The sequence below is a fragment of the Nesoenas mayeri genome, assembly GCF_963082525.1.
Source record: "Nesoenas mayeri genome assembly, chromosome: 12".
Taxonomy (NCBI): Eukaryota; Metazoa; Chordata; class Aves; order Columbiformes; family Columbidae; genus Nesoenas; species Nesoenas mayeri.
In genome coordinates this window covers 17,603,583-17,631,543 of record NC_137547.1, presented here as the reverse complement: position 1 = coordinate 17,631,543, position 27,961 = coordinate 17,603,583, and the positions used below count along the sequence as shown (strand labels likewise).

General features: G+C 39.5%; 1 protein-coding gene across 1 annotated transcript; it reads left to right on the top strand.

Moving 5' to 3' along the window:
* Positions 1 to 90: 90 nt before the first annotated feature.
* RHPN2 (rhophilin Rho GTPase binding protein 2) lies at positions 91 to 27,961 on the top strand (the record flags this gene model as incomplete). Its single annotated transcript, XM_080351772.1, has 15 exons — positions 91 to 289; positions 10,660 to 10,775; positions 13,279 to 13,407; positions 16,367 to 16,442; positions 17,449 to 17,526; positions 18,231 to 18,355; positions 19,271 to 19,437; positions 21,540 to 21,727; positions 22,956 to 23,112; positions 23,586 to 23,705; positions 23,803 to 23,997; positions 24,419 to 24,495; positions 25,260 to 25,406; positions 26,282 to 26,437; positions 27,710 to 27,961. The coding sequence occupies exons 1-15, from the start codon at positions 221 to 223 to the stop codon at positions 27,959 to 27,961; spliced, it is 2,052 nt and encodes a 683-aa protein (XP_080207898.1). The 5' UTR covers positions 91 to 220.

The window sequence follows — 27,961 nt, the reverse complement described above, 5'->3', positions numbered from 1 at the left end:
GGGAGCGGCCCGGCGGTCACCGCAAGCATCTCGCCCGGGCCACCTGCTAGGGCTGCCACGGTGACGAGTGGCCGCGCCGTGGGGCGGGGCAGCTCCTCCCCGCCACCACCGGAGGTGGGGCCGGGCGGCGCCGTGGGCAGCGGCGACATTTCCCGCAGGGTCGCGGTTCTTCGCAGCAGCGCTCGTCTCGCAGCAGCGAGGGACGGCGGCTCGCTCGGAGATGACAGACGCCCTGCCGCCCCGCGGCTGCCAGGCGGCGGAGCCGGCGGAGGACGGCTACTTTCGGAAGGTGGGAGGCGCGGCGAGAGGCTCGGGGGCGGTGGGCTCTGGGCTGTGGGCCCGAGGCAGCCCCCTCCGTGGGCATTTCGGGGTTGGCGGTGCCCTGTCCGCCGCTCGTGGGCTGCTTTCTCCTGGGCGGAGCGCCGTGAGCCCCGTCCCGCGGCGGCGGGGAGCTGCTCTGGGGGAGGGAAGGGAGGCGAGACGGGGCTGTGGCTGAGCGCGTCTGCCTGGCCGGGGACAGGGGGTGTCAGGGGACAGGGGGTGTCCGGCGCCGGGCTCTGGCTGGGGGGCACGCACTGCGCGGGCGGGCGGGGCGCTCCGCGGGGTCCGGGGTGGCCGCAGCCCGACAGCCGCCGACGGGACCCACTGTCCCTGGGCAGGATAGGTGCACTCGTACCTCTAGGAAATAAATGAAATGTCACCTTTTCCCTCTCCGCCCGCACTCTTTCGTGTTCACTCCTCACTGCGTCCCCTCGCTCGCTCTCTAGTAAATCTTCCTGGGTACCTGTAAGATAGTTTACTGGAATAAGGCAGTGAAGTTAATAAACTCGTTAGGAAGTTTTTAATGAACATCTGCCCTAATTACTTTTCAGACTGAGTGGGCGGCTTATGCCATAACCTGCACCTGAATTCTTTTGTGCACAACAGTAATTATAGTTAAGTATCGCCTGTAATTCAGCCCTGTGGGCTCCTGTGAACTTCACTGGCGGTAAAGGGCATAAGTGCCGCTTTCGCGGAGCTTTGATTCCACCTTCCCTCTCTGTTTTTAAGTTCTATGCGCCTGTGAATTTTGTTAATGGGCTTCAAATAGGGGCGTAGGTACGCGGGTGTTTCGGTGTAGAGTCTGTAACCGAGACCATAAACTGTTTATTCTATGGAGGAAAAAAAAAAAGCCTTATGCATCAGGTTGTTGCTGCTCACCTCTGCACAAAAATATCCCTACGATGCACTTCAGCTGCCACCTGGATGACCCAGTAAGAAGGCACGTAGGCTTTGCTTTGTTGCCTTCTTTACAGGATGTTTGGGTTTTGCCACTAGTAGTCACCAAATTCATAAGCCTGCAGGAGCTTAAGCAACAATATGGCCCTTCAGCACAGGAACTGTTTTGCAGCTGAAAAGAGCAAAGTTTTACCTGTGCCAGCCCCGCTGCAAGGAATTGCTGCTGCCGCATAAATAACTGGACAGGCTGAAGCAAAACTTTGACCCAGTCTTGTCTGGTTTCTTCATTTGAGTAATCCTGCTATAATATTTGATGAGTAATCACTTCTTTCTTAGTCGTCCATAGCAGGAAATCACAAAGTGTGGCAAAGCTGTAATTATTTAGAGTTTTCACAGCTATGTTTTCTATAGTATGGGGTCTTTGTGGGCTGCCTTGAGGTATGTTAGTAAAAAAGCTAACTTTTCATGAACTTGTCAGGTTTGTTAAGTTAGATAAATCAAGTCTTCCACCTGTTTGTTTTTACTGATGGGGACTAACTGAAGTTTAATAGCCAAGTTGCGCTTCCTAAGTTATATCTTCTGCACTCACACTTGCTAAAGGACTGAGTTTATTCTCCATTAAATTGTTGTATGTTAGGGTTAAATTGACTGAAACAGCATTAGATCAGTGTAAACCCCATATCCTGGACAGGAATAATTTTTTTTCTCATATATGAAAATATAATAAGATCACTTTTATACCTAAACATGAGCATCTTTCCCACTTTGGAATTATGTCTTAAAGCAGTAGAAAATGGATATGAATGTGATATTAAATAAGTTTTTGTGTGAGACAGTGTTGCAGTGGAACATTCTTCCCTCTGTTCACTCAGGTCTTTGAGAGGATCATCCAGCTCATAAGTATCTTTAATCTTTGCAAACTGCAGATCAGGCTAGATGCTCAAAGCCTTCTGTCCCTAAAAGTCAGATGTAAGCAGCAAACCAGTATTCCTTGTCATACATTAGTTGAATGGTCTCAAAGATCAGAGCTTTAATTCTGACTTAGTACTAGCAGAAAGGTGAGGGGGAGGGGGAGGGTGGAAACGAATCAAAACCCAAAACAATCCCACTCCTGGAATCTTGACCAGATAAGCTGTGAACCCAAGGAGATTGTTTGGACATATGATCTTCAGGCCTTACATGTTCATCTGAATGGTATGCTGGACTATTTAATGTCACTGAAACTAATCACTGAGCTGTTCATGTCTGTCTTCCCCCTGCCACCTCCAAGCTCCTTATATCGCTTTCCCTTCTCTTATTAAAACCACACTACTGTTTGTTTTCCTGAAAAGATCTGAGGGTTTGTTTACCAGTTTTGTTGGTGTAGAACCACATCAATTTCCAAGGCTAGTCCTCGTGTCTTTAGATCAAAAGACATTTGCTTAATTGACCTTTTTAGTCTATAAGCTATGGAGCAAGGTGAAAACTTGCTTTGTACCAGTTCTGCTCACAAAAGGGCTTTCAAGCACTATTCACACAACGAGGTTGCCTGCTGTACTTTGCAAGAATATTGTGCACAATGAAATTTTATAATTGAGGAAAAACTGAGCAGTTCATACAACATCCATTTGTTTTAGACTCTTATATTTTCTTTTGATAAATGGGTTACTGTGGGAAATATGCTTGAAGTTTGTATAGTGCCCTTTTGTGTGTTATGTTTTTTGAAGTCTTAAATATAGGATACCAGAAAACAACCCTCAGTATCCCCAGAATGCAATATGTAAAGTAACTTATTTATTTAATTCTTGCTTAGCGCCTTTTCTTCCTGTAGGGAGGTGGCCCTGTAAAACTATGACTGGCTCCGTGTAAAGGGCCATGACCAGAAGCGGGGAAACAGATACGCAGTCTTGTTTCCTGCTTGGACTTCTGTTGCCACACTAGAAAGTTCGGGTTGCAGTGATACTGCCAGGTGAGTCTGAGATATGATGGGTGGCAGCTCCTGCAGGCTGCTTGCACCATTCCCCAGACTCCCTCTCTGCATTCCCTTCCAGCGATGTCAGAGCTGCTCTGTAGGGACCTTTTCCTCTTTGTTTTCCTCTCTCTCTTACCCCATCTCAGTCCATGATCTCCTTTTTCCCCATGGCTTTTAAGGAAATTACTGTGCAGCCACACAGTGTGTATACAACTTTGTCAGTGCTGCCCCTGTTCTCTTCCTCTTACATCTCCCCTCCAAAACAACCCTCTTTAGTCATTTGATTAGCTGCAACCAAACTTGTGAGAAGGATTTTCATTTTGAAAACAAAACAAACAACAACAACAAATTCTTGCTGGTGTCCTGAAGATGATATGGCAAGGTGGAAGAAGCACCTTAACTTCCCATCAAAAAGATGGAGCTTTTGTCTAGAAGTTTTTACTTCCTGGGAAGATAACGCACCAGGAAACTGGTTCTGCTACTGTTTTGTTTGTCTTAACCATCACGTGCAGTAGCTTATTTTAGTGTATTCCACGGTACATCGCCAGGGCAAACTGTACCTGCAACTGGGTGGTGCAAGCGCTCTTGGACCTTCAGTCTCGTGCCTTGATGTCCTCTGTGAGGAGTTCCACATTCATTCATTATTGCTGGCAGCAACTTGTGAATCAACTGTGTGTATCCTGCATGTCCAGCCAAATTCTGCTCCTGATCTTTCTTCCCTATGAAAGAGTCTGTTGTCAGCAGAAAATAATGACAAAATTAATGATCAGAGCAAAGAACAATTTGTTTTAAAAGCAAAGCAAAGCATTTAGACAGGAATGATTTTTCAACAGACTGGTAGTAATTAAAGCTGGTCTGTCCTCATGGGCTGCTTTGCTTATGTGAGATGCTTCTCCCACCTGTGGGGAAGGTATTTTGTAAGCCTGGCATGGCTCTGTGATTGTTTGACCTCTCAAGACCTCTTCTTGTGGGAGAAACAACTCTCTTTTTCAAGCTGTTTTCCTCTTCTTTATTTTTTTTCTCCTTTTTTTTTTTCATTACAGCACACCACCAGACTTATCCAGTAAGTTTTCACAAAGTAAATATCCCCAAAACATGTCAGTACAAAAAACTGAGGATATGTATAAAGCAGTACTCATCCAGTCACAGGATCTAACGCTCGCATGGTGATCTATTAGTAGGGCTATGCCTGCCCCATTTTTGGTTTGTGGTTGGTTTGTTTTCTTTTGGATGGGTAGAAGCAGAGCAAGGAGGAGATATCTAGCAAGTTCTTTCTAGTATATCTTTCCCATGTTGCTTTACTGCTTTGCAACACCTTATGCAGACTGTAATTTTCAAATTCCCTAATTGGTCAGGAAGTTGCAATAAAGGATTAGAAAAAGCCGTAGTTCATTTTCCAAGCTTACCCTTTCTGTAGCTCTCCAAGCATCTGCTGGTGGAGCACTCATGGTTGTTTTGGATAGCAGTCCATTGTGCTACGCAGAGGCAGAGCAGTAGGACAGCTAGCTTAATGAATCTTTAGATTTTGATCAGTTTAATGAAGATGCTTAGTTTCTTTTCCCTTTCTTAAAGCTCTGGTTCCATCTGTGAGGCTAGGTACTTAGATACAGACCAAGCTGATGATTCAAAAAGACAGTATATATTAGTCCTCCATGTCAGGGGAAAAGGCTAAAAACAGAAAACAAGCAGTTCCATAAACAAAGGACCAGGCTGAAAATGATGATAGGTATGGTAATCAGCTCATGAATCAGCACTTGCCTAATTAACTCTCTCTGCTTCCCCTCCTTAGCTTTCGGGGTTTCTTCTGCAGGGCTTCCCCCAAACTGTGGTTAAAGTGCCAGTTTACCAGCCTGCTACACCTGCGCTTCCACTGGGGTTCTTTATAGTCATTAGTAGCCAGGCAACCATCAACATTAGCATTGACACAGGAATATTTATTTGCCTATTTATTCTCTTTCCACTTTCCTGAAGCGGCAGAAACAATGTTGTGATGATTCACACTCCACATCCTTCCATATCCACTCATTATATACCAAGTCATGAAACCTAAAACTCAAAGTAGGGCTTCATGCGAAACTAAGAGTCATCTTACTTAGTCAAGAGACAGACATCTCTGATGAAATACTAATATTCGTTCTGCTTAGTGAGTGATGTGACAAGATGGGAGTATTGTATAGAAAAAATGTATTTAGAATGTAATACAATAATTAGTTCTAAAATTTTATATTCATCTTTGGGGCCAGGCAGTTAGAACTGTAAAATACTTGTTCGTGGCACAAGTATGCCAGGCTCTGCAAGACCAGATCTTCCTCCTCCCTCTCCTGCCTTTTTTTAAACTCAGATAAAACTTCTGCTATTGAAAGACTTGCAGTATAGAGCTAAAATTTCAAAATTGAACTAGTAGAAACATGCGAAGAGAAACTTTTAACTACCGTAATAGAAGGTAAGGAAATAAACTTGATAATTCAGACCAGTTCTAGAAATACTGGTGTGAATCATGCTGTTTACAACAATGGCTATTACAGCCAAAGAAGTTATGTGCATAAGTTAAATTACATGCATTTAAATATCTGGAGGATATGGCCATTTGCATACACTACTGGGCTTGACAAGCAGCACAGGTTGTGCTGTCTGGAAAGGAATGTTTTATTTTAGGTAAGGCGCACCCAGTTTCAACTCTGTGTCACCTTCAGACAGTGTGTGGCTCATCTTAAAGAGTTCAAACCACTGCTTTATAAATCATATTTATGTTCATTTCAAATGCTTACTGTGGTTACTCATTGTCTGGCAAACAGTCATGATTTTTGTGTCCATCACAACTGGATTTTTGATATTAAAGAAATACTTCTGTCTTAAAGAACTTCCTGGCATCCAAATTAAATAAAACTACTTCTTTATTTGGGACCCACACTTTTGACAGCAGTTTTCCTTCTATGGTAGGTAATTTCTTAAGACCTAGAGCCAAAACTTGGAAAATGACAAAGATTTTGCTTATACTCCTTAGAATGGAGGATTTTAAGGCTTTTTCAGATGGGAGGTAGATGCTGGTGCCTTGTACACAGGCAAGATACTGTCCATCCATAGTAAACCTGGAGTACCTGACTACAGGCTTGCCAGCTACCCTCTCCGCCCCCAAGTAATCTGTAGAATAAAATCTCCCCCAAATCCCTTGCTCTGCTCCTGAGCTGGGTGTGCTGGGCCTGACAGAGACAACACGACACTGAGATCCCACAGGCACTCACAATACAGCTGATTGATTGCCAAATAAGCGTATGGGGGATAATGTTTATAAAGTTTAAAATAAAACGCAGTGGGATATCCTGCCATCTAAGCTCAGCCATTGGTTCTAACAAGAGATGAACAGTAATCCCATTGGAATCTGTCAGCACGCCCCATTAATTAGTCAGAGGATTGCGGTCAAACATGCAGGCCCTGCGCAGGCCGGCCTTTAGCAGGAGGTGCACATTTATTTATCCAAAATCAGTGTCTTTTTCTTTCAAGATGTTACCCAACTAGGTACATAAATAACATATGGCAATAATCTATAACTCTTGTGCAGGTCTTGCCCCTGATAATGATATATTAAAAACATATCAGCTTCCTGATTCCGCAGTTCAACAATACTATTCAACCAAGCAGGAAGGAATAAAGTAACTAGCTAACTGAACTTCAGGTTTTAAAAAGCTTTTATTGGTTCAGGAGCTAAGGATAATAGTAGTTAAGCACTGTAAACACTTCTTTTTGAAGTGCAGCTATGCTCTGAGGGGAGAAAAGAAAAGGCTCTAAAAGTGATAGCTGAGTTTACTCTTTGTCTTCATAGCAGAGTTACTCAATTTACTTGTCTTGCCCTCCGCAAATGCCAGCAATGAAAGCTTAAATTCTACTCAATTCTTGGTCATTTTTGCAACTTCCTTACTAATAACTGTCCTTTTGTTGCTATTTAGTTAATAATTTTACTCATAGTGTGTAAGCCAGACTAAAATCTTGCTCACTCTCGAAGTTGTCTTGGCTCAGCAAAGAAATAAACAGTAATTAAAAGAAGCATCTAGCATCTTGTTGACAAGAGATGAAACAGTAGGTGTGGAAACCGCTGGGAAGTTTGGCTGCCAGATATTGTAATGAACTAAACATTAGCATTCTTGAGATTGTCCAGATGTGAACCAAACACAAATGCTGTTTGGGAAAGGGATCTTCTACATGGAGGAAAAAAAATTGAAGCACTTTCTTAGAGCACTCTGCTAAATAACTTTTTAATACACAGAATTTGTGCTTTACACAAGGAGAAATCTTCCCCAGACTGTGTATTTCCTGTGTTTTTCAGATATTGGTTATTTTCACTGTCCTCTATACAGACTTCTACCCATCAGTTTTCTGGCAGTCTGATTACAATGAAGAGTTTAAGTCTGCAAATGAACACAAACTAGCTGAGTGGCTCCATCCCTTGGGCAGGAGATGTAAAAAGCGATGCTTTCTAAAAGGTAAAATAAGAGTCCCTTGTAGGCCTTGAAAAGTAAATGGGAGGCGTATTCTTGCAGCAGGGGAGCCCATCCTGCAAACAGACTCCTCTATCCACAAGGAGCCTTTCATCAAGGAGACAGAAGTGCAGGACTCCCAGGCACACTGGAGGTGATGTGGATACCTCAGTCTGTCAGTGCTGTGTCCTCTTAGGTCGCCAGGCTGTTTTTTGCATTGAAGCTTCATACAGAGATAAGTGGCTGGTCCTGAAATGCAGGGGAACATTTCTGCCATTTTTTCTCTTTGCACAGGGTTTAAGATCATAGCAGTTTTGCATTCATGGTCTAATGGGAGCTTGTTTGATTTCTGGGCTGGAGCTTGATCAAAGGTCCACTGAAATAAACACACCACTTCTACTCAGCTTCACAGGCCTGGGAATCAGGCAGCTGATCTTCCTGAAAAATTTCCCAGAAGTAGAGCTGTAAAGAAGCATTTAAATGATGTCATGAAACTTGTTGGGCACACACAAGGGCAGGGAGTTCTGGAAAGAAGCTGCAGCTTTACAGAGAAAATGAAGACAAGGGCACAGCAAGGATACATTTTAGAAAGATGCCTGGATTAAGTGGTCGAGAAAGAAGCTGGAAGAAAGCATCACAGATCTGTGCTGGGATATAGACACACAAGGCCCAAGACGAGAATCAAGTATTCAAACTGAATGCAAAAAGCAAGAGGATATAATTGACATGGTTCAAATGAAAAGTGTCCTGGATAGAATGGAAGGAGAGAAGACTCTGGATACCAGTAGTAAAGACTATACAATACAAAGTGAAGAAAAAGCAAAGTAGGAAAAACAGTAGCAGGCTAGAAACATAAATGTGCTAAGAGCAGAAAGCAACTTGTGGGTACAAGACCTTGTTGTACCTTTCAGTGTGCCTTGTTATGTCTCTGTGTATAAATGTGCGTAAAGGAGCATCAAGTATTTGGTAGTTAAAGCACTACTTTTAATCTGAGAGGAATGAATGTGCTTGCTACATGTGCATGTTTAAGAAGTTAGTCTGTGTATTGTGCTTGCTGCCAGTGCTTTCTCAATGAAGAGAGTATACACCATGCATCCAAGTTTTGGGCTTCTGCTGTAATTGGTATTTTAATGCAGAAACATTTCTGTAACAGGAGTAATTTCATGTGGCATGTTTTTTTTAAAGTTATCTGGCAAATGGTGCTTCTGAAGATGTTTCACAAGCTTCTTGTCATTTTACTTGTTTATTATAAACACTTCAAATGAGGGATTTTAAAATTAACAATATTAGGCTATGTGCTTTCGCAGTTGAACTACTGTCATCTGGATCGATAAGCTCATTTCTCTATTGCCAAGTCAATTTGCCTTCACTTGCCAACTCAAATAAGAACTGACCTTCAAGTTCTATTTAAATACTTTCTTTTGTTGTGCTGGTATGTCATTGCCTGACCACTCAGAGCTTGTTGAGAGACTTCTAAATCCTGTTATATAAAACCCAATTTTTTCTAGTCAAAACTAGGAGGAAGAGACCCAAAATAGTACATAATTTAGTGGCTGGAGTACTTGAGGGAAGACTTGTATCCAACAGATCTGAGTCTCCTTCTTGTGTCATACATCATCCAGTAGGACCCTGATAAGTTTTGTAATGATACCCAGCAAGGCTGCTCAGTAGGACAGGCTTTATTTAAGGGTAAGCCTTAAACCAAAGTGGTCTTATTTGCTTCAGAATCAGTAGTTAAGGCTGCAGGGATGTGCTGGTTTGCTATAAATGAGTATTAATGTTCAAAGTTATTTTATACTTTAAAAAAAGGGAGGCGAGGCAAAGAATAAAAAAGTGGAAGTGAAACTTCTAATGTATTTAAAAAACATGTTAAGATTGTATTTCTCTCAAAAACAACAACAAAAAAGACAAACATGTAGCCCTAATCGTCTGTAACAGTTACAGCTTGCCAGGGCTCACCAGAGTACAGCGGCTCAGTCCTGCTCAAGCACAGGTTGCAATAGTTTGAGTTGCATTCTTGTGAATTCCAGATTTCATGCTTTACTTTTTAAGGGCTTCATTTGATGAGTATCTGAGGATATAATAGTCATTTCACCCTGTTAAGGTCTATTATTTCATATTCCATCTTATCCCATCTCATTTAATTTCCCATATTGCTTGATACTTACTGAGTTATCAATACATAATCTTCGTTTAGCCAACAGGTAACGAGAAAGACTGATGGGCAGCTAAATCATTGCAGCTGGCATTGTGATCATATACAGATGAAATAACTTATAAATCTTATTCATATTACACATTTTTGGTGCCATATGCAAAGGTGCTGCTGGGTTAGGGCAGGGTACACTTAAAGATCCGAGAGCTTTTCCTGATTGTGCAGAAGAGCTGTGCAGATCATGAGTACTGTGCCAAAAATAAGTGTGAGATGTAAAGACAGGGACCTAGGGAAGGGGGGGTAGGAATTGTACTGAAGGTGTGAGCACCAGGAGGAACAAGAGCACAGATCCTTAGAAGGGTTCTCAAAACTGTGAGCAGCGGTGCCACCAAAGCCTGTTTTCCGATAGAGTTACATTTCAAGGCTGCACAAATCCCAGTATGGAACTGTGATATTTTGCAAAGGTTAAGCAGAAGCTCTCATAGGAGTTACCGCCTTGCCAGATACTGGTTTTATGAAACATGTAGAAACTTAGTAACACAGTATCATGTTTTGTTGTAATTGGAAAATAGCTTCAAAAGATTTCTAGGGGTGAACAGGCTGGCTCACACATGTACATAAGCTTTAAAACAAATATTTTCTGCCTGGATTTTAATGGGAAATGCTTTGATCATGGTGTTTCTTTCACTTTTAATGACCAAGTTTGAAAAAAGAGACAATGGCAATAATTTGTCACTCATGTCAAGGTAATTAATTTGTATTCATACAGAAACCATGCCATTAAAGTTCATTCAAATTCAGTGTTACTCCTTTTTCAAAGTCTCTTCCAAAAGCAACAACAAAAATGGTTTCCTTAATTCTAGGGATGTAATCCTCTTGCTGAGACTGGCCGAAGCAAACTGCAAAATCAAAGAGCTGTCCTAAACCAACAGATCTTGAGAGCAGTAAGAATGAGAGCTGGTGCTGAGAATCTGTTAAGGTACGTGTTGTGACTTCCTAGTTCTCTTCCTCAAGCAATTATTATTTTGTTTTATTAATTTTTTAAAGTCTCTTAGCTATTACTGGATGCTCTGTGAATCTCCCTGGAGTTTTTTTTTAATGCTGTAGCTCTACAGAGGTATTACTTGCTCTCAAGTGCACTTGCAAAGCTGCTGTGTTGTAGCAAATGAGCTGAATGTTAGACTGCCTTATGTTGCTCTATTTCATCAGCTTTATTGCTAGTGATAATGGGAAGTGAACCTTGCTGGATATTGTAATGAGTCTTTTTACAGTTTAAATAAAATAAAGGTATTGTCACTATGCTGTTGCTTTTCCCAAGCTCCTTTAGATCTGTGCTCCTCAATGGAAAGGACCATCAGTTGCATTATTTATTCCATGTAGTAACGATATAGGAATAGCAGGGTAGGATATATCTAATTTGAGCTGGGTTACAGTTGCCACCAAATTCTCCTACAGTTTGAGGTAACTGGAAGAGACTTTGCCCTTTATTCTGTTTTGTCCACCAAATATTTTTCTAAGACACATTTTCTTATGTAGCCATCCCCATAGGAACAGCCTTATGTTGACCCTGTCCGAAGGCTATTATATCCTCTCATTAACTGCTTAGCAAACAGTCCTGTAGCTTTCCAACAATCCATCCCTCGGTTACACAGAACTCAAAATTTCCCCAGTACTCATCTGCAATAGTCTCCTATGGCATCTGTTTCTCTGCAGCTGGAGGGATAATGGGTATCCAAGAACAAAATAGTCAATATACTTCCCTTAGAGAAGTGAAAATGCTTGGATAAATTCACTTATACTTGCCATTAATTAGTAGGTTGCTCTTTGCCTGTCACCTGCCTTTATCTCCACTCTCAGCAAGAGAGGTGGTAGGTCCAAAGCTTATGTAGTTTTAGCTCTGTGACTGACTACATTTTGCTTCATTTTCTGGCCATTGACTTAAGGAATAAGACTTAAGTTCTTTTGCTGCCTTTTGTATACATAGCAAAATTCTTATATCTGCTTTTGAAACTGAACACTGACCATTCAGTAGATGTTTCTGCATGCCAACTCAGGCATGTTTTGGAAAGGCTAAATGAGTAATATCGAGTGTGAACACTGGCTGCTCTAACATTCAACCTAAAGATGTCCTAAAGTTTGACTCCTGATATCAATATTAACTGCTAAAATACTGAAACTGCTATCGACAAGAGTGAGAACTAAGCCTGTTGGAAGAGTAGAGGAGCAGACTTGTGTCTAAGTTATTAAATATATAAAAGGAATTTGTACTTGTTAGACTATTAAAACTTGCTAGTTCTTTGAAAGAAGCACTTTCAAAAGTAACCTGACCACTATATAGTTCACATGACTAGATATATGTACAGTCTCCTAAAGAAAAAGATAAATAAACAAGCTTCATGTTGTCAGATTCTATTTGCGTTTCATCAGGTTTCAAGAGAAGCAAACCAATTGCTGTCCACAAGGAGCCTCCTGCAATGGGACTTGAGGAAAAAACTGGAAATGCGGGTTTCTTTAGTTTGGGCTGAAAGTAAACGCCAGGCTTGAAACAAATCATCCATATAGTGCAAAGACTTTTGCTTAGAACTTCTGAAAGTCAACCTCTCCTTTTCATTGTCTTTTGTTCTGGAAGTTCTGAGTTAAAACTGAATTCAGAGTAGAGTTATGTGGATCTCAATGATATCCCATTGCCCCTGCTGCTCTCTTTTGCTGTTTGTCATTACACAGTATGTCTACAGTACAACAACATGAAGAGGTAATCAAGTGATACAATATCCTGAAATAAACCAATAAAAAAATAACCCAGAAATGCTCTGGAGGGCCAGATGCTAACATCCACTGTAACAGCAGTTCAGAATGTTATCATCTAAATATATAAATGGCAAAGGAAACGAGCAAACAAAAAGATCCAGTTTGCATCCAACAAAATAAAATTATAGAGAAAATTGTATGGTATTTAAAGGGAACATATTTCTACCTCTATATTTGGTTGTAAAACAATCTGTAGTAATAGTTTTATGGGAAGGTTGTGTTACTTTATTGTTAAGATCAAAAGTCTCAACAGGTCCTTATTCAATTTACGAAGTGGGAAAATCTCTTTTGAAAAACTATCTCCTGACTGCCCCGTCTCCACCCTTGTAGCTTCTTCTAGCAAAAGATCACATAATGCAAAAATAGGATAGTGATTCTGTTTAAGAGGCTTTAATTTTGTTGATTAACGTATCTGAAAATAAGCCTGACCCTTAATCACACACCAAAAAAATAGCACATAGCAAACTTTCCATGTGTCTGTGTGCTGTTATCTGGAAACTATGCCAGGCTCTCTCTTGATAGAAAAACCTAATAAATTCTCAGACCTGAGGTTGTGTGTCATTTCTTAAGGAAGCTGAAAAATGCTGAGAATGCTAACAAGGAGGTCAACCAAACTTATGGACAAAACCTTTTCCTCGGCAGTAAAAAACATGTGTGTCTCTTTCTTTCTGCAGAGCAACTACCAACAACAAAGTACGAGAGCAGGTACTACTGGAACTGAGTTTTGTAAACTCAGACCTGCAGATCTTAAAGGAGGAATTGGAAGGACTGAATATCTCAGTAGAGGTTTATCAAAATACAGAGTAAGTATAAAGCTGTTACTCAATTATTAATAGATGTTCTGTTTACCACGTGAAACAAAATTGTTTCTAGGTGAGTGTGAATGCTGGACAATAATAATGTGAAAGAACAGAGAACTTGATAGGAAGATAACATATTTGATGGTAGATTTGTTGACTAAGGGTTAGTCTGCATATTTGTGTTTCACTTGGGAAAGGTATGTACTGCTAATCCTTAAGATATGAAGTTCCTTTGTGGAGGAGAGTATTGCGAGAATTGAAAGCTCTTGGGGCTACACGGGGAGACACGTGGCACCCAGCAGAATTTCCAGTACTAGAATGGCTGATCGGTTCAGTGCACTCTGGAGTGAGCCAACCTGATGAATGTTACAGGATCTGTTCTCAAATGCTGTGCATACAACAGTCCTCTCTTTAGCTGGAAAGTAGAATTCCAATTTGGAGCTCAAAGCAGACTTGAGTAATCATTATGGTGTGCACTTCTGTGAGAGAAATCTATACATTAGTTGGCAAAACCAGAGGAATTTGGAGTAGACTAAATTGGAATTGTTCCAAGGTTTTTTTCCAGCTTTAAAGAACATACTAAACTTCAAATTGCAATGGATTCTTCGAAGAGAAAATTTCAAAGTTAAAGATTGTGCACTGTCTGAATACTGCAATGTTTTCTGTATCGGGTGTCTTGTTGCTTCTAAAACTAAACATTTACTATTTGATTAACATTAGCAGCTCAAGACACAAATTAAAGCGCTTCATATGAGGGGGCTACAATTTTGGGTCCCTCTTTGCACTATTCTCAGTTAGGTGTAAATTTCCAGGTGGACTACAAGGAATTCTTACTGTAGAGGGACTAAGCACATTTCCAGTGGGGCGTCTTTCAACTGAATGCTGACCAGATGCGAAATACCTATGTTTCATTTTTCTCAAAAAGAAACTTGTGCTAAAGTGTTCCTGTCCTCCACTCCCATAGCAAACTTTGACAATTATTTGATGCAAAAATGTTTTTTTGTTCAAGATTTTACCAGTCTTCATAGATGCATCCGAGCATAGAGAGCAGTATGAAAGTTATGGTTGTGGGAGTGTGAGCAAGGCTCCAGAATTACTATTCCTTCTTCTAGCTAAAGAATATTCAAATTATTTGGATTCTCCAGGAAGGGTGAGCAGCAGGTCAGGCCCCAAGGCAGGTAGAAGCCCGCGGCTGGACAGTAGTAAGCTTTTCATTCTCTCCTGATCCTGCTTCCCTAATCTGTTTTAAATGGTGCTTTACCTTTCTGATGCTCTTCATTCTAAGCTCAAAATGCTTTTTATATTCCACTAGCTAAAATAATTCACTCCCTCTGTAACTGCTCTCCAGCCTTTAATAGCAATTAATAGCAATAGCTATTAATAGTTGCTCTTTGAATCTATTGTGCATATAGTCATCAACATTAGGTCACACCCACATCACTAGGTTACCATGTATTGTGTTACACCAGTCTGAAGGGTTGGCCTTCCCAGTACTTGCAGACATCTGAGCTGGACTGGGAAGCATGACGCTATTTCTTCTCATTTCTGGAAATCCAGGGTCGCCTCCCTAACAGTTGAATGTGCTCATGATGTTAACTCCATGGGTGTGGCACCTTAGAAACTTAAAAAAATAAACTCAGTTTCTTTGAATGACGAATGTTGGTGTCTACAGGGACTGTGGGTGGTACTAGAATTCATTAATTCAGTAAGCTGGGATTTCTTTTGCATGTGTCTCACTTCCTTTTGGGGGAAAAAGTCTTGATACAATCTGTTGTGAGTGTTGTGGATTCTTCTAAAAGCCCCATCAGAAATGGGATCATTTGCCCTACCTGCAGTAGTGTTTTGGCTCTGTATCCTGGAGGTGAAGCTATCAGAGCCACTTTCTGGATCGTGCCAGCCAGTTTAAAGACTCTTCCTTTGCTGAGGAAGCTGCACTTTGACCTTCCCAAAATGGCAATTTTGCCACTAAGGAAGTGATTTTGCTGGTTTTGCTGATAAGACCATAAATGAATCACATCCATGGGATGTTGTAGTTGGTAATGGAATATTCTAAACAATGATTACACAGATGAGACACTCAATCAGTTGTTTTGAGGAGAAAAAGGAATATCAGATAAACCTTACAATTGCTTGATACTGACCTGTTAAACATACTCAACAAGCTATGTATCTGGAAGCAATTCTGATCTTTCCTTTTTATAATTGGGTAATATGCTTAGTGGGAGAGCAATATATGTACCTTTCGAGGGATAAATGGTGCTGTATAATAGTCTTATCTGCTAGTGTCATTTACTAATATGATCCAGGCTTAAGTCCGTGATACAGATGTGTGTTCACTTAAGGATCAGAATTTTTAAAGTGACAGTTCTCATCCTTATTGCCCTTTGATATTTTAGTGGTTGACTTGTTTAGAGGTTAACACTCAGCATTGCCTAGAAACTCAATAGTTCTCAGACTTCCTACTCTCAGGCCTTTTACCGTTGGTATCCTTTGGCCCTGCTTTTCCCTGTGTTAGACATACATCACTTCTACATATGAAACTATTGGTAGCCTGTAACGTGGTGATGTAACTACTGGTGATTATCAGAGCTCTTACTGTGGCAGATCTAGCAGCTGTGGAGCCATTTTCTGTCCATGTAACTTGTGCAGGTGTATCAAGTTTGAGATAAATTGCAGTAAGCCAACCTGTGAGAGTCTCCCTTTTCTTTCCTAGAAGAAAATATAGGGTCAAATGAAAAAAAAAATGCAGGCAAGTAGCTATCTTCACTTTTTGAGGAGTCATAGGCTATTAAACCGAATTTCTTGGACAGGAAAGGACGGTTATAAACTATGTACCTTTTACCTGAACACCCATCAGTAAGTTAACATTCTGTTAATTATAAATGTAATTATCTTATCAATAGGCAAACAGAAAATAAGTATTTCTGAGTGGGTTTATTTCGGTGTTTTGTTTTTTCCTTAGAGAGACTTTCAGCATTCCCTTGGTACCTCTGGGCCTGAAGGAAACCAAAGAAGTAGACTTTACACTCCCCCTCAAGGTAAATTTCAGAGACATATTTCCAAATGAATAGTTAACAGAAATAACTTGAATTTCAGATTTGTTTAAATACACAGAAGTAATTTATGTACAATTTTTTTTTTCTTTCATTTGCCCTAAAAATGGGAACACAATATGTTTAAAAGTTAACCACCAATTATTTGGGACATTGCTCATCAGGAGTCAGAAGATGTTATAAGAAATCCCACTTCAGAGACAGTAGAGTTAAACCAAAGAGACGAAAAGTTCCTTCTTCAGTTTTTAGTTCCAGTAAGACTTTTGATTACCGCTCTAAGTGTGAAAGAAAGTAGTAATGAAGGTTTTAATCAGCATAATGTACTGATAATCCAAGTTGCACTAACCAAGCTAGCTCAGTTGCGAAGCAGTGTTGCAGCATTAATAGTGCTTGTTTGTTGGCAAATATACTTTGCTGGCTATTTGAGCCACATTCTGTATTTTTTAGACTACTGTATAGAGTGCAATATAGATTTTAACTCATAGTAAGCCATTTTATATCACTGTAGCATTTGCCTCTGCTTTTACTTCTGTAGGTTAATCTCCATGGTCAGATTATGGTAGAGCTTTATGCCATTGTAGCTTTGCTGATTTAAGTGGAATTGCCCTAATATAGCTGACAAGAATTTGGCAGTCTCTTTCTATTAACAGGTTTTTATGGTCACTTGATTCCCTTGTTATTTTAGTTAAACAGGGTTCATTTGTCCCTTTCCAAACCACCAGGTGCTGTTGTTTTAAAACCCAATGGAGTTGATGTAATAGGTGTTTGGTTCCTTTGCACTGGACTGAAATTTCTTGTCTCAGATATCAAATCAAATTATTAGTTCTACTGTTTTATTGTTGTCTCGTTGCTACATGTTACTGTACTATTGACTGGAAGGGAGCAGACACTATGCAAATAGCAACTGTTTGAAATTGCAGGAAAAAAAAAATATAGTTTAGGTCAGTGTTAGATATTCCAATTTTTTACCTTTTTTTTTTTTTTCCCCCAGGACTTTATTCTGGAACATTATAGTGAAGATAGTTCTGAATATGAAGATGAAATAGCAGATCTCATGGATCTGAGACAAGTAAGCTCAAGGTCTTTTAATCTACAGCTATGAATAATATCTGTATGGAATCAGAATATGCCACTATTACTTATAACTTACCATGTTCTTATCAACTTCATTTCTGAAATAAGGAACATGAATCTCCATTGTCCAAGAACTTGACAACCTGTGTAAAGAACAAGTGAAGAAAAATGATGAAGTTATGCAAAGTAACTGAGCTATTGACATAACTTTGTAAATCTTGTAAATCTGAGATTTGTCCTATCTACTTTATTTACTTTGAAGTATTTTACATTTAGCAGGAGGAAAGTTGAAGCAAATTTATCTGCAAAATATTGTAGTAAAATAGTTGTTCTTTCTAGCTTTTTTTGTTTCCTGTATTATACTAGAAACATAAACTTTCTTGGTAGCTTTCATAAAATACCTACAATCTTCAATTAACTCTGAGATTTGCCAAACAGATCCCTTTTGCTTCCTTAGTTAACTCTGAGACTTGTCAAACGGATCCTCTTTGCATCCTTAAAGGTTTTGTTCTACTTCTGTGCAGCTGAAAAGCTCTTATTTGGAATGCATCCACATGGCCTTAAGCTGACTGTTCTCAGATTCCACACATTTCTGTGACATGCAAAAGTCCAAAGGAAGCAGAGCTTTATCCTTCATGTTTCAGTATTCATCCCATACCTCAACAGAACACGCTTTATTTTAATGTATTGTATTTTAAGGCCTGCCGCACTCCCAGCCGAGACGAAGCCGGCATTGAGATGTTGATGAGCTATTTCCTTCAACTTGGTTATGTAGAAACCAGATTTTTCCCACCCACCAGGCACATGGGAGTTTTATTTACATGGTAAGTGCACAGTTTGTGTTTGTCTTTTGCCTTTTTTTGTTTTGTTTTTTCAGAACACTGTTAATCTTTAACTGTCTTCTGTTTCATTTGAAGCATGTCAGTGTGTTTCTCCCCCCAACTCCCTGCAGTGTGTGTTGTAATTTATTTTTTTTAGTGTTAGGAGTAAATCTGAGTACAATAAACTCTTTTCATGCCTTGAGTTAAGCCATTGACTAGATTATGATTTGGGCTGCAGGGAAAAAGACAGAAAATAATCTTCATTTTGGACAACTGCAGACATTTCTTGGACTCTGAACCTTGGTGCACGAAGCAGAAGGGGAATAGGTCAGACCTTAATTCCCTTCCTTCAATTTGTTAAGAACAACATTTAGGCCAGAAGAGAGGAGCGACTTAATCTATTACAATAGCGCGTTCACTACATCTATGAGCAAAGTTGGACTCTGAATTCAGAATTTTTATTTTTATGATGAAAAAAGATGACTACCCTGCAGCTAAGAGGAACTGTTACATTTCTAGTCATGACTGCAAGGAGAAACTATAAAATACAAGCTATAAAGGATCTGACCATGCCAACAGTGGATCTTTGGCAGCATCTGAGAACATAGCAGCACATTAGGATACTTCCCCAGTATACTTTCAGTGTCTGTGTTGTTTTATAGGTACTTTAAAGTTAGGTATGTTTATGGAGGCACTTGTAAAACCTGCAGGAAACTAAGCCTTAAATAAAGCCATTCTTGGTCTTGCAGCATCTAGATTGTCCTTGCAGTACATAATGGTCTTTCTATTCACCTTCATTTTCACTGTAGCAGAACAATTATTAAGAATTTCACTGCTCTTTTGGAAAAACAGAATGAAAGTATCTGTTGTTTCAATGGACTCTGCTAATCTTAACGCTGCTTCTGTTTGTTTCCCGAGGTATGATTCCTTCACGGGTGTCCCTGTGTGTCAGCAAAATCTGTTGCTTGAAAAAGCCAGTATTTTATTCAACATTGGAGCCCTCTACACCCAGATTGGAACAAGGTGCAATCGTCAGACCCAGGCTGGACTTGAAAATGCTGTTGATGCTTTTCAGAGAGCTGCAGGTACAAATTTTTAAATATCAGGAAGCTATTTATGCAAATATTCCTAATCTCATCCTGACACCCTGCAGATTTCTGCATTTCCCACTGACTTCATTACACAAAAAAGGAGGAAATCCAAGAATCTTAGCAAAGAGCTGAGATGAAGCTTTACTTCAAAACCTGGAACTGCAGTATGAACGTGCAGACAAAGACACTGAATACTGTGGTTAACGATTAATGAACTGCAGTTCAAAGGTCCAAGTAATAGCCCTAATGTTAACTGCTTCATTATTCGTTCCTTGTTTCACCAGTATAGCTGCTTTTACCTCAATGATATTACATTGGTGTAAAATCAGTACAAGAAACAATTTAAAGGGTTGATAAAGGGCTTAAAACCTAGTTTTCTATATAGTCTCTTCGAAATTAATCTGTGTTATCTGAAATTTTATTACATTTTTCCATAGATTTCAAAGGCAAACAAGTTCAAAATAATCTCTATCCCAAGTGAAGAAAAATACCAACTCTAACAAAGGGAATCATACCCCTTCAACTAACATGTTACAGAAGCTTTTGGGTTTTTTCCAAGTAGATTTTTAAATTTTTTGTAAATGTCATCTGTGCTACACATAATGCTTAAAGACATTACCTGTGTAATTAATATGTACTGTAAGATTTAGTTCTGCACTAACAATCTGTGGCTATTGGTTTCCACTGTATGAGTAGCTTTACCGGCTACAAACTGTGGACCACAGTGTTGGATTGTCATAAAACCCCTCTTCTGAGTACACAGCTATAAACAAATGATAGTATTTCTTCATGAATTTATTAAACAAAGAGTTTTTCAACCTTTGTATTTCATCTAAAGAAATTTCAGTACTTGAGAAGTTTCTCCATTCTGCTGCTGCTCCTTCCATTTTGCAAATAAAACCCCTTGCTTTTCACTTCAACGTATTTGCAGAACAGAATTAATTCACAAATTGAAATGCATCATTTGCTAACATAGTACCTTTGCAGGGCCCCAACGTGATGTGCTCAGGAGTCATTGTACCTGTGCACGGCTCCGTAACACTGTTCATTACGTTGGTGGAGACATGATATAGAGCATGCATTAACCATTTCTCTGTGCTGAATGGGAAATATTGCAGAGAGTTTATCACCAACAAAGCTCTCAGTGTGTATGTGCTTACTGCATAAGCAGAAATATGTTGAGAATGAAAAAAAAATCCCCCATACTTTCAGTTCCCTTCAGAGACTGCCATAATTCAAATTTGTGTATGGATAAGTTAATAACCTAAAATATACAAGCGAAACACAGAAAATGAGAAACCTCAGACACCAGTAGCAGGAAAATACAGCATAACGTGACCAGAACTGAACGTCACAGCAAGGAGTAAGATAACACAAGCCGGGACGCTTAAAAAGCAGAGGTCTTATCGTTACACTTTGTAGTATTATCAGCAATTAGCAGGCCAGTAGAACTCACTAAACCAGTTGGATGACGTGCATGCTGAAGGTTACGCTTCCATCCATGAAACTGTTACTTGATATTTGCACTAGAGTTTGTGTTTGTTTTTAATTTGATAAGTGATAGAAACGATGAATATATTAGTGGAACCAAATGACTAGAGCAGAATCTAATTTTACCGTATTAAATATACTGTTCTAGTTTACTTACAGGAATGGCATTGAGCTTTCATTGGGACACACAATACACTTCGCATCTGAAAATGAGACTAATAATCAAGCTTATATGTTTGTGTTTTTTGCTTCCATCCAAGGGATCTACTGTCACCTGCTTGTAGTTGTGTACAAGTCACATTCAGTTCAGCACAGCTTTATGGTTAATCACAAGAACTGTTTGTTATAAGCAAATCTGAAGGTATTGCCCTTAAAACTTGCAGCTTCTGTTGTACCTTCAAGAACTGTGTGTGGAGATGTTTGATGGGAATGCAAAGCTAAACCTGTGGGTCAGTTTAATTTCATGTGTACTAGGAATCCCTTCAGATTGCTGTAGTGCAATACTAGAAAATATGCTTTCAATCTTAATTGTTATGGTACGTGCTAGAATTAATTTCGCTTGTTTCTCTCTTTGTAATGCTAACAAAACCATTTTGTAATTTCAGGAATCCTAAGCTACTTAAAGGAGACCTTTACTCACACACCAAGTTATGATATGAGCCCAGCTATGCTGAACGTTCTAGTAAAAATGATGCTTGCACAAGCTCAAGAGTGTGTTTTTGAGCAGATTGGTCTTCCTGGAATACGCAATGAGTTTTTCACACTAGTGAAAATGACACAGGAAGTTGCCAAGGTAAAATATAAGACTTAAAACTTAGTTTTTAAAATAACTGTTTACAGTGCTGTGTTACTAGCTACGGCCTCTGTTAATATTAACAGAATTTATTAAACCTAAATGTTAACAACCACTACAGAAATCCAAAAGTAACAAGGGATTTCTCACAAGCTACAATGAGAATTGCAGCCTTTCAGAAGATTAAATCTGCAATTTAGATATAATTATTTTAGAACTTTTAGGATATTTTTAAAATTCATAATCCATGAAGTTAAATAGAAACATGCTGGAACACTTGTGCAGTGAACTTGCTGAAGGTTTATTTACAAGGTATTTATCATATTGCTTTTTCAAGCAGATTTTGTCCACAGAACAACATACAAAAGGACAGGGTTGTTTGTGTAGTTCTCTGATAAGTATTGAACACAACCTGTCTGTTAGTGCCCAGCAGCTAGAGGTTATGCAAACCTAAAAAAGCTTAAGTCCAAAAGAATAATTGAATCCCAACCGGGGGAAGGACCCCGATGAGCAGATCAGTAGCTGCAGAGCTGCAAGCTGTGCCCCAGGAGGTAGCGTCAGACTTGATTGAGGTTGTTGACATAAAAAAATCAGGTATATCAACAACATATGAATGTGCTTTCTGAGCCATTTCAGAGCAGCAGATATATAATTGGTTCCATACTAGACAAATTGGCAAAAGCCCTTCCTACCAAATCTGTAAAGCCACCCTGACTTATCTGTAGGATTGATCAGCTGCAAGGGAAAGATTTTTGGATTCTATCAGGTGGAGCTGTTTGATCCATCAAAGCAGCATCTACTGCTTGAAAAGCTATTTTATTTACTCTGCATAAAGAATAGTAGTCTGCTTTTAACTAGATCACACAAACTTAAGGCTAGATTTGATTCCACGGTTTCAGAAGCGAAGCACAAACCTAGTCTATAAGTAGGTTTCACCCTTTTTCTCAGCTGAATTAACCTGATGAGATGTATTTATAAATTAAAAAACACCCACATTTATTATATAGTGTTTTTATTGAATTCTGAAGCTATATAGATTGACTGGCATAGTCCATCTGTTGTACAAAATTTTCTCACAACTTATTTCCAACCCTAATTGTCTTCCCCCTCCCCCCCCCTTTGATGTGATGCAAATGAAATTATCTTAAGGCTGAATATAATATGACTTACTTGAACTCCTAAAAACTAGTGTTAAATTCTCATCCTTCAATTCTGTGCTTTATTTTAGGTGGGAGAGGTTTACATGCTGGTTAACACTGCAATGAATCAGGAACCAGTGAAAGAGAATATTCCCTATTCCTGGTCTAAACTGGCACAAATAAAGTCAGACCATTACAAAGCTCTGGCACATTACTTCATTGCCACCATTCTGTGTGACCATGAATGTAAGAATCATACATTTTCTATATATTCACATAGATAACAATAATAACACATAAAGAGTTATAATTTGGTTTCTGAATAAGACTAGGAGCCAGGAACTCTAGGGTTTCAATATACGTTAATTGGTGGCCATTTTCATGTTCAGATATGAGGCCACGCTTTTTTGTCCATTACAGAAGAATGTGAAATTTCAATAAAGTGACTTTTGTGGAAATGAAAGGAATGCTGTACCCATTATATGCTACTAAATGGTTTAATTCTTTTCAATATGTTCTGACATATAAGTATTACTTGCATACTGCAGATGATAAAACTGATGAAAGTCCTGAAAACTTGAAATTCCCATCAATATATGTGTGTAAAAATATTTGACTGCATTTGGAGAGAAGGTAGTAATAACTACACAACGATACACCTAAAGGAAGAGGGCACCAAGAGAAGTGCAATGGTTAATGTTCTGTATCAATTATTATAGTGCAGTCTGGTGATGATGAAGATCAACAGGAAAAAGCTTTCTCCCAGTTGTATGACTACATGCCTGAAGGACTGAAGGTTCTCACTGTTTTAAAGGACAAAGTTCAGCGGAAACAATTAGGTAACTGCCAGTTTCACCCAGCTACTACATACAATTTGAAAATTACCGTGTATTTATTGTCTGTGGGGGACGACCAACAGCTTTGATTTTTGTTCAGGGAAAGCACATTTACGCAAAGCCATTGTTTGCCATGAAGAAGCTCTAAGAGTTTGTGGACTGTGCAAAAAACTTCGAAACATTGATGTTCTCCAGGAGGTTCTGACAGCTGCACATAAGCGCTCACTTCTCAAATATGCTCAGCAAGAGACAGAGGATGACTTTCTCAGCCTAATCCAGGCTCCAGATATCATTCGTAAGTATACACAGGTAGACATAAAGTGTATCTAACCATACATGGTTATGCTTTCACAGGGATATGAAACTACTGTTTCTTGTAGCACAACTCTTATACTGATCTAAGTGGTTAATTCAGTTTGACTGCTGTTGGTTCTTCCTGCCTTAGTTAAGCTCATCCAAATCTTTCCTCTTGGGAAGCAGCGGGAAAGAATGAGCTCTGGTTTTAAATATTAAGTTTTCTGTATTGATACTATGAGCTCTGAAGATATTTTTAAGGTGATTCATATTTGTCTTACACTTTTTCACCAAAATGAGTTCTACAGCCTGGTAAGAATTTAGGAAAAGTTTCTGTCTAGCTTGTAATGCAAGAAAAATAACTTTGTATGTCTTCTAACTAATACTTGAGGTTTTGGTTTGGTTTGGTTTGTTTTTTTTAGCTAAAACGGAGCACAAAATAGAAGCAATCACTCCTCAGTTTTCCAAGGTGAAAGTTAAAGACTTCTTTCACAGACTGGTAAGTAACATGCTAATGCCAAACAGCCTCTGTCATTTTGCTAGCAAGTATAAATTCATTGTAACATTAGGGAAGGGACATGAGTATTTTAGCCTGAAAAAAATGATTCTGTACTAACTGGTTTTTGTTCAGAAGTTACTGGAGAGATCACCCCCCGCTTCAGAGGTATAAATCAGCTTGAGACTAGCAGATAATAGAAGTGCCATTTGAATAAGGCTTTGCACAGAGTTTCTTCTTGATAACCTTCATAAAAGTCCCCTGAAGTTTCAATGGACAATTAAAGGCAGGGAGAAACATGTAGTACTTGAAGGTGTGATGTTGCAGGTGACAAAGCTAGTCTGTCAAGTGGCTCTGTGTGTATCAGTGAGCAAAGAGAAATGGGAGTTGAGGTTAGGATCAGAACAGGCAACATGTCATAAATCAATTTATCTCCTCCAAAATGGAGTAATATAGGACCTTAGAGCCTGCTGCAGCCAAAAGACTCTGCAGACCTTAACAGAGATCTCAGAGCAACCTGGCAGTTGCTCTTATCCCACTCTGCTGCAGCATCGCCCGAACAGTCATGAAGTAGAGCCGAGCACTTCAGGGGACATCTTAACTTTCTGGGATAAATGTCACTGTTCCACTTCAATTGAAGCAGCTGGAAGTTACCCTGAGTAAAACCTACGTAACATGAGCTTAAAGCATTATAACTTAAAACATGAGAAATGCTTACCTATGAATGAAGGTGAGACGTAATGTGTCTGCTGCTGTGTTACCTGCAGGGCCCTCTGACGGTGTTCTCAGCCAAGCAGAGGTGGACGGCTCCACGTACCATTCGCATCCAGCAGGAAGCAGAAGAGCTAGGATTCAGTCTGAAAGGAGGTTCACCAGTACAGATTTACTGTCTTGATCCAGCTTGTTCTGCAGCAGTAAGTACATTGGTGCAATATTAACAATTTCTCTCCAGACTCTAGCATTACCATCTTTTAAATGTAACTTTAGCTTGTTCATACTGGTGTATGGAGTATTTATTGAGTTTTACTATCCATCAGTATATCCATCAGTTCACATAATCTGAACACATTTTCAGTGCTATATACACCTTAGATGTTAGAGTATTCATATCCCTGACACCACATTAAACTGGAGTTGATCTCTTCCTCTGTTCACACTGAATAGTAAGTCCCAAATAATAAAAGCAAATGTTATTCCCCATCTAATTGACAAAGATAGAACAGATCAAGGCTTTTGAAAGTAGCAACAGCAAGGATGAGGATCCGGAAGGGCAGGGAAGGTAGCATGTGCCCAAGGAGAAAGAGGGGAAAGAACAGATTATTGGCTTCTAATATGTTGTTCTTTTGGGGGAAAAAACTAAAGGGATAAAGCAGCATGCAGTGATGAACATAGTTTAGGTATAGGAAAGGTAGAAGCGACCACAGAAGCACAAATAAAAATCCTGAAGAAATAGAAGTACAAACTGGAGAAAATATCTCATGGGGGATAACACAGCAGCAAAAACCACATTTCACTTAAGGAGAAAAGTAAAAAGGACGTAAAAAGAGACAATATTTGTGTATGCCAGAAGCACATTTGTCAATAGTAACTCCAATAAGTAATTTGTGTACATGAAAAAGTTTCATGTTTCTATGTTATATATATATACTTTTGTTCCACATGTCTGGCTAGACAATGGTTTCATAGCATCTAAGAGGGAAATGCCTTTAGGGCAGATGCTGCGTGATCACAAAAACACTTTACACATGTTTATAATTCCAGACAATAACTTGTGCAAATTTTTTGACAGTCGATGGGCCTAAAAGAAGGTGACTACATTGTTTCAGTTGGTGGGGTGGATTGCAAGTGGCTTGGAGTAAACGAGGTGCTGGAAAACCTCAAAAGCGTGGGAGAGCAGCCCATTGAGATGGAGGTTATCAGTTGCCAGGATACAACATCGTCTATGGTATGTAATGAGGCAAATATGTTTTGAAGATTGGATATGTGAGAGTTTTTTTCACTTTCCTGGCTTCAGTCCCTGATTGTTTGCTTTCATGTAGTCAGATATTCCACTCCACCAGTGAATATCTAAACCATTCAGGTATACATTCAGTTTTAAACAGCATGTTTAAATTATCGTGACTTAGCAAGCTAAAGCACAGTCTGTGTGCATAGGAATTGTTGGGTGGTGGGGCTTTTTGTAGTGGAGCTACTTAGATGAATTGCATTATAAATTCCAGAGCACATTTTATTTTTCCTTAACTTGTCCCAGAGAATGAAAATATTACCCTGTTCAGCACTGGAAGAGCCACAGTGAAAGAATAATGGAATGAAATAGAAAATCCAAGACTTCCTGCCTATTTTCTATGAACTGCTAACATAAATGATCCATGACTTTTGTATTAGATCACAAATTAATGTATGTAGTTTTTATTTTGCTGGACTTTAACTGTCTAGTCAGTTACTAAGGTGCTGTAGAAGCTTTAGACTAAGGAAAAATTATCACAAGATTAAAAAATGTTAAGCTCTAAATAACTTAAACTTATTTGTAGTGTGAGAGAACCTGTAGTTCAGCTAAATCAAATGCTTCATGCTTCCAACATTCCCTGGCAAGCTTAGGCACTGAAGTATTGTTGCCTTAGAAGTGACCAAGGTACTCTTACTGCTGTTAGGTTTTGTTTATTTATTTAAGGAGTTGATAGTAAGGAATGAAAGTAAGGAATTGCACACCTGCCATTCTAAACTGCTGCTGGACTCACAAGGCTGGAATATAATCAAATTGCTTTGGGGCACAACTAAGATACTGCAGAGAAGGCTGTGCCCTTCAAGTATCCCAGAAGAATGTGCTACAGTAACTCTTGTCCAAAGATAGCAAAATGACTCTCCCCTTTGGAGATTTGTGCAAGAACGACATACTTAAGCTTTGCAGAGAAGTTAGTGCATATATTGTATAGTTATGCTAGAAGCCAGTAAACATCAACTATAACGTGACCCATGGAAAAGATTCACAAGTCCTTTTACGCTTTGCACAGTAAACGCTGGAGTCTGTTAATAGATGGGCAAACTACCAGACCAACAGCACTCTGAAGGGCCCTGTGTTCAGCTAGTCTGTCATTAGCACAGCAAACTTGCTGTTGTCTGCCTTGGAAAACTATTTGCACAGTAACCTTTTGTTATCTTCAGAATTTTGACCCCTTTTGGATGACTGATTCTTATAACGCTTCTCTTTTTCCTAAAGCACAGTAAGAGTGCAACTTACTCTGTGGGAATGCAGAAGACTTACTCCTTAATCTGTTTAGCCATGGAAGAGGATAAGACTGATCAGACCAAGAAAGCCCCACTGAAACTGCCTTTTCTAAGTTGGGGAACTAAAAACAGACAGAAAGCTGCAAGCACGCTCTGCCTGCCCTCAGCTGTGGCTGGAAGTTCTCAGATTAAGAAGAAGCTTTCTCCTTTTACACTTCTGAATACGGAAAGTTCATTGTATTGA